The sequence below is a fragment of the Tinamus guttatus genome, unplaced genomic scaffold, assembly GCF_059628265.1.
Source record: "Tinamus guttatus ecotype Peru unplaced genomic scaffold, ASM5962826v1 Tinamus_guttatus_pri_ptg000055l, whole genome shotgun sequence".
NCBI lineage: Eukaryota > Metazoa > Chordata > Aves > Tinamiformes > Tinamidae > Tinamus > Tinamus guttatus.
The window spans coordinates 1,567,142-1,574,642 of record NW_028288589.1 but is presented as its reverse complement, the minus strand read 5'-3'; the positions used below and the strand labels follow the sequence as shown (position 1 = coordinate 1,574,642).

The window sequence follows — 7,501 nt, the reverse complement described above, 5'->3', positions numbered from 1 at the left end:
GCCAGTCAAACAACCAACCACTGTTGCAAGGAAGAGCTGCAGTTTGCAGCTCTTGCGTACCCAGCTCTTCCCTGCAGGCAGCGGTGCTGCCCAAGTGAGCTGGCTGAAAGTTAAAAACAGCAGAAAATTAGTGACTCTTTTTTTTTTTCTTTTCTTTTCAATCAGGTTTGGCTGTCTGCAGGTCCATCTCCCTGCACTGGCTCACTCTGAGGTCAGAAGAGTTTCTGCGCAGGGGAAGAGGGATAGGGTGTTACTGGGACTGTTCCCTTCCCTGTAGGTAGGTCAGTATAGTTGTACCGTTGAAATACACTGTAGGCAACTAAGCCATTAACAAGATTTTCTGCTCCTAAATGGGCTAATTGTGAAGGAAGAGGCACAGTGAGGAGAAGGGGTGGACTACGTGACTCCTTAAAGTCTTTCCTATGACTTCATCTCCAGTAATCAAAAACAATCCCCTGCTTTTGTACTTAACTTGTCAATAAGGCCACAAGTTTCAGATTTGTCCACAAGACATGACACAGCAAACCACCTAATAAATAGATCAGTTTTCAGATATCCTGTTTTCAGCCTCTCCTTGCTCCTCCATCATCAAGGCACTGTTTCCTTCAGACCGATCTTGTTACAGCTAGGAGGCTCTGCAGATATGAAAGCCAAAATCAAAGCCTTTCTGAATATTAAATCACTCACATGCACAAACACACACACACACACACACTCCAGTAGTTAAAAAACAGATCAAGTGCAGAAGTCAGTGCTTGTCATGACCAACCACATCCCTGCCCTTAGACTCTGCCTGCCCAGTACCAGCAAACACAATTCGTTTGCTTGCCTGTGGATTCAGTGGGACAAATCTGTGGCTGGAGTAGATCCCATAATTTCTTTGCTTTCAGGAAAGATTTGCTCCTGGAAACCACCCTGATGTCAAGGCATGGAAGGCTGCAGGTCCTGCATAGGGTACAACTGGGAGAACCTGTGCCAAGGTCTGTCATAGAAAGACAGCAGCAGGCTGAGCAGCAGGTGTTTAGGCTGCTTGGGACCACGTGTCTGCTTCGATTCTGAGCATCCAGCCCTGAAAGTGCTAAGAGTGTCAGTGCAACAACGGGGCTCCTCAGTCTCATGCTCCCACAAGCACAAAGGGGATTTGTCTACTTGGGGACACAGCAAGTCAACGCTCGCTACACCTTGGACAGGAGTGACCCACGACCATGAAGTGTCCCTGTCCAGCTATCATAGCTATTCCACATGGGAAACACAGGTCCCGAGGACAAACACATCCTAAGGTTACATAGGACATGCTGAATGGGATCTCTGCTGAGAAAGGGCCTATCCTGCTCTCTCTCTTGGGGAATGTCTGACTTGCTGTTTTATTTTATTATTATTATTTTTAAGTAGCTCTACTATCAATTGTGAAATCATATAGAAAGGGAAGACAGAGTTGACCTCTTATCTCCATCTGTGCCAGCAATGGCTAGATCCACACCAGTTGCCAGCAGACACAGGGCTGAGGTTCAGACCCAGCTCATCACAGAGTACTCATCGTAGAGACTGCTTGGTCTGCAAATATACCAGGGCCATCTCAGCTACGTGGCAGTGAGAAACTGAGAAGGGCAGAAGTAGAGATAACCTGTCCTAACCCACTGGAGCAGAAAGGACTAATCCAGCCACTGCACCCACATGCAGCTGAACTCTTGAAATGTAGACTCTCCCTGAAGCCACTGCCTTCAATGGTAACAGATCCCTCCAAGCACAGCGGAGGTGGCAAAGCCCAGACAGGTAGTCACGTTCAGCCATGATCCTTAAGGTCCTTTCCCATCTCGCAGCCTTCAGGCTGCCTTTCCTGATATTCAGCATGATATTCCCTACAGGTTTTCTAGAACGAACAAGAAACCTCTGCTGTTACAGCATCCTCGGTTAAGTGACTTGTTCTGGCTTAAAATACCCCATGTCCCCCTGCACGGCAAAAGGCAGCCCTTGCTGCAAAAATGTATCCAGAATGAAGTATCCAGCCCTCCACCCCAGTCCACAGGGTCCAGGTTAGTCAGAGCGTGTTAGGCAAACAAGCCAGTTATGTCCCTAATATATTATCCCCCTCCTCCTGGTTTTCACCAGCCAGGTGATGTCACGCTCATCATCTTCAGGACTCTCTCAGGAGTCTTTTTTAGCCAGGCTGGCCTTGATCCTGCGTTGCAGGACGTAAGCTGTGATGGCACTACAAGCCACCAGGCCAAAGAAAGAGCCACAGGTGAGATAGATGGAGAAAGGGCCATGTCTCTTTAGGAAGATCTCCTGCCTGTTCTTGTAATCCAATAATATGGCCTCCAGTTGTGAGAGGGTGCAAATGGCCAGGAATGTGTGAAAGATTTGGTGGGCATGGCCAACGATATCACAGGATCCCGGGAAGTACTTCTCAGGAACTGGGCAGGAGAAGAAATAAGCACTGATAAGAAAAAACAGTATCTGATATGTGTGGTACCAAGCAGCATCTTCCTCACAGCCTCCCAAGTGACACACGACCACCCGGTGAGCCACAGGACTGATATCCAGGATGAATGCCAGCCCAGCTGGGATCACCTGGCACATCTTCCTCATGATGGGGTAGGGCCGCCGGTACCGATACTTGGCGTAGCAGCAGCCAGCACACGAGAGCCAGCCACAGAAAGCAGCTGCTGGGAGGAAGAAGAGCCAGAATTTGTCGTACCAGGCCTGATCCGAGCTGTAGTAGAAATGGGCGAGGGCACTACCGTACTGGTAGATGCTGACCCCGACGTAGTCCATGAAGTAGAAGGTGTAGTGATACAGCTCTGATTTGGACTGCAGAAGGTGGGCCAGGAGGCTGCAGGTCAGGTAGGTGACAGAGGACAGGACAAAGATGAGCAAAGGCAAGGACCACGCATCTACTGGTAACTGCTCAGCCTCCACAAACGTCTTGAACCTCAGCAGGACGGCCAGAGCTGCCAGGAGATGAGTCCACACGTTGACTACCTCATTGTGCTTCTGGAAGAGGCTAAGGAAGTAGTACCTCCACTCCTGGCCAGTGGGACGGTACCCAGTGTGGATGTATGGCTCCCGGAAGAGCTGTGGCACCTCGCACTCTTTGACAGTGCAAGGCATCTTCGGGAATCCGTCTTCCAGCAGCTTGGGGAGGCGACTGAGCTGCTGCCCACTGAGGGACAGCGTGCTGATCCGCTCCAGGATGGCTGTCATCGCGCTACGTGTCGCGGCTGGGAGCTCGGCTCTGGGGAACGTGGTCCTTGCGCCCTAGAGGGAGAGGAGAAGGAGGAATTGTTAATGATGATGCGTCAGAAAAGAGCGCACTGCATTCCCTGGCTGCGGTGAGCCATGGAGTTATCGGGATGCTGGTCATGTCCTTAGAGTCAAGGGTCTTTTCTGGACTGGGCAGGCCCAAAATCAGGATGGAGGAGGATGGCAGGGTCTCGGCCCTGCACTTATGGCTGTCAGATGGACAGAGGAGTGTCACAGACCTGCTCTTCTTCCCCTACATCATTGAGCAACTACCTCGGAGGGTGCTCAGGAATTACCTGAGCCCAGGGGCTGCCAGCAAGGTGGTGCACGGGGCAGTCACATGCCAAGAAAAGGAACAGAGTCAATGATTTGCGGAGGGGATAAACTAGCACAAACTGCTCAAGGACAAAACTCAGGTGTAATTGCTCATCTAAGGAATAACTTGCCTTTGTGAAGTTGAGTGAAGAAAGAAGGATTTCAGCCAAATAATGGAGGTTGCAAATAAACCAGGCTCCCCTGCGACACAACTTGCACAGGGGGTGCATGCCCAGGGCTGCTGCAGGGAGTGAGGAGGGGGAGAAGGGGAGAAGCCCACAGTCTCAAATCTGCAGCCCTCATCCCTTCATCCTGCATGTGCAAGAGACAGTAGGAATGGGAGCTGATGGAGAAAAGATGGGCTCTTCATCACAGCTGGCTGCTATTTGGGCACAGCATCACAGCCTTGTGAAGGACCACAGAGCCGGACAGGGACCCTCCTTCCTGTTTTTACACGTGCCTGGATGCAAGGCTCCCATCTGAATCCCTAATAGCTGGAGGCCAATTAAAAGCTCACAGTATTATATTCTCACCCAATAATCTGTTTCCTTTCCAGCCCAGATATCTTTCTTACCTGCTAGCACTTATGCCCTACCAGAAAAGGTGTGATGAAATCCTCACATAGACACCCATGCTTGAACTTAAGGAATTAAATGTGATTCTGATGAAATCCCACCAGACTCTGTAGGGCTGTGGTTATTTGTGTCACACATGCAAGTGTGCAGAATCGGGGCTGACTCCTAAGAGCCAGAACTGCAGTGGATAATGGATGGATAAGTAAATGCGAATGAGTATTCTGAGTGTGGAAAACTGCCTATTTCTCTTCTGTAGCATCAGATACAGCTGCTGCCAGAGGTGAGACACAGGAAGAGTTGAGGTGGGTGCGTGACAGGAAGCTGGTCTGACCTGGAGCAGCTCCTAGTGTCTCCTGACTAGGTGATACAGAGGGTGGGAAGGTGTTAAACACCAAGAGATAGTTAAACAGGGAGATGGGACCTGTCAAACAGCCTCAGGATGAGGTACCACAAAAACCAAAGTCAGAACAGTTGCAAGTCTCACTTCCTCCAGCAACCCAAAGTCTCTGCCAACATGCAAAATATTTTCATGTCACTTCCTTATTCTAGCAGATGGGGGTTGTCATAACTAAGAGTGGCAACATGTTCTAACCAATTCTCTCTCTCCCTTCGCTTTCCAAGCTTTCACCTTTAGAGCTTCTTAGGGCTATTTATTATTATTTTTATTTTATTTCCCTTGTTCGTCATGAGGGAATCTGTCTGACGAGTTTGATCTAGTTGCCTTACTGCAGAGAGGAGAAGGGAAGGATGATCCATGCAAATGATATTTTAGCTACACAGACTCATAAACCTGAAGGTGCTACAGTGAAACCAGGCAGAAGGCAGCGCCTTTTCTGGTGGTGGTGGTGGTGGGGGGTGTTCACTTTGCACATGTCCACAGAGGTTTTTTTTCTCCCAGGAGGGTCTGCAGGGCCTGGCTGTGTGCAGTCATAGCCCTTGGGAGTGGTGAAAAGCCAAGATGACTCCTAAATCTCACTCCAAGTTGTTTCTTTGCTCAGGAGATGAAGGCACCTGGCACTACTAGGACCGCAAAAGTGCATCTCCCTCTAGGATGGAAGTGCCACCTCCATATGAGGAAGAACTTCTTTCCAGTTAGAGTGACAGAGCACTGGAACAGGCTGCCCATAGAGTTTGTGGAGTCTCCTTCTCTGGAGATCTTTCAAACCAGCTTGGATGCCACCCTGTGCCACGTGCTCCAGTGTCTCTGCTGGAGCAGGGGGGTTGGACTAGATGATCTCTAGAGGTCCCTTCCAACCCCAACCATTCTCTGATTCTGTGGTAATATGCTTTCTACCCTCCCAACATTGAGAGACAACCCAAGCATGGCAGCTTGGACCTTGGTTCACTATCTCTCAGCTTCCCTTTAAACACGGTCCCTGGATCTGTAGACGGCCCACAGGACAGTCCGTGGATCTGTAGGGATCCATAGCCCATTGCACACAGCCAGTTTGGCTATGCAGTACCTAATACTGCACTATGCACTACTTAACACTACTAAATAAGATGGGCCAAGTAGTTTTCTGTGGGTGTGAGGGCTAACTGGCATCACTCAGCTCCTCAGCAGTGGTCTGCACTGCAGGTGCTGGTGCCAGGATGCAGAGAGTCCAACGTATACCCTGAGCTTCGATGTATACACTGAGCTTCACCTTCGAGCAGAACGAGTGAGAGGTTGAGCACTGATCATCTCTCAAACAGCTACGGATGGGGAAGATTCTTCCGTTACGCAGCTGGAAAGTGCCAGTGTTCAAGGGCTGAAGGAGGGTCAGACGCTTTCAAAATAATAGTCCAAAATCACAAGAAACACATCTGACGCCCAGATAAACAGCACTAAATTAAGAACCTGGTAGACTGCTTATTTTAAACAGAGCTTGTGACACTAACGAGTGAGAGCAAGTTGGCAGTTTCCAGTGGTCATGTGATGAACAAAGCAGCGGGTAATTAATGATAGAAAAGAGAGGGAAAAAAAAAGAAAGAAAGAAAAAGAAATCCAAGGTCAGCACTGGCTGTTTCACTTTCACAGAGCTTCTATTCTTTTCCTTGGTGGGGGCGTAGGAACGGCTGAAAGCCACATTCATTGGCAGGGTGTCTATTTGAGATTCTGTCCTCACCCCGATCTCCGGAGGATTCAGTTATTTTGGCTGCTCCCAATTAACAGCAACCAAGTATCATTTATTCAGGGACGAAGTTGCAAAGAGAGGAGGAGGGAGTGGAGTTTAGCCAGGTTGTATCATTGCAGCCACAATAAGAATGCGCGCCCAGAAGAAGAATGATCCTTTTCCAATTTTTTTTTCTCTCCCTTTTAAAAACAGTAATTGGAAACCCAAGCTTTTCCCAGCCCTTTTGCTTTTGGTCACAGTCTAATGGAAGGATTTGAATGGGAAAATTTCCTACAAAGTAAGTAGGGCTGATTTTCCCACCAGTCTGGCCTCAGCATTAACTATCTGGAACCAAGACTGTACCAATGTGATATATTTACTTGCAGAATAGTATTCAGGCCTCGGAGACTCACACATGCAGTATATGGTTCCAGAAGGCCGTAATTCTTTGTAAACAAAGCAGACAGGACTGGGGGACCCGACTGTGGGGAAGTCTTTAATGAAAGCACTGCTTTTTTAAACAGTGTGCTGGGCTGCATGAAAATAAGGGACCAGTGATAATGTAGTAGTGGAAAACAGGACAGTTTTGAGAGCTGCACGGTGATTAATTTGTGTATCCTTCTCTGCTGGGAGTTGAGCAACAGGGAAATGAGAGGCCAGATTCTTATCTTCTCTGACAGCTCACCGGCTTCCTCATCGGTGTCTATAAAACACCTCTGGATGGACCACAGGTTATTAAGGCCTCGGACTTTATTCTGAGCACATCCTACAAGGAAATATTTGCTGTTTCCACTGCTAAGGCATCAGGATGGAAGAGATCAGCTCTGTTCAGCCAAGCCCAAACTCCTGTGGTCAGTTGGGGAGGAAAAAAAAAATGCCACACTTAAGCCAGGCCAAACAGCGATGAGATAAGGAGCGGGAGGAAAGTGAGGTGTCCAAAATACACATGTTGGCAGGGAGAAGAACTCAGGATGGGTACAGCCTGTACTATTTGAGGTCTTACAGCCAAACTCCTGGCCTGATTGCAGGCAGGTTTTAGCAAAATAGCTTTGACTTTCTTACGCACTACCTTTAATAAGAGACGTTTGTAACTCCTAACCGGCAACTGCTGTCTCTGTCTTCATCATCTCACAGCTTGGTGGCAGAAACACAACTGAATGAGGAGCTCGGAGATGCACCAAGAAGCACCCGCAGATGCTGCCACCTCCCAAAGCAGAGACGTTGCTCTGGTGTCCAAACTGCTGGTGCTCAGGTGATGTTCAAGATGCACCA

At 48.8% G+C, this 7,501-nt stretch overlaps 1 protein-coding gene across 1 annotated transcript; it reads right to left on the bottom strand.

Moving 5' to 3' along the window:
* Positions 1-351: 351 nt before the first annotated feature.
* PAQR8 (progestin and adipoQ receptor family member 8) lies at positions 352-3,253 on the bottom strand. The gene has a single exon (XM_010223453.2). It carries the CDS (start codon positions 3,202-3,204, stop codon positions 2,146-2,148), a length of 1,059 nt encoding a protein of 352 aa, XP_010221755.1. The 5' UTR covers positions 3,205-3,253; the 3' UTR covers positions 352-2,145.
* Positions 3,254-7,501: the final 4,248 nt, after the last annotated feature.

Excerpts from the sequence above, each read along its gene's own strand:
- PAQR8 (XM_010223453.2), bottom strand. The coding sequence starts at position 3,204 with ATGACAGCCATCCTGGAGCGGATCAGCACGCTGTCCCTCAGTGGGCAG.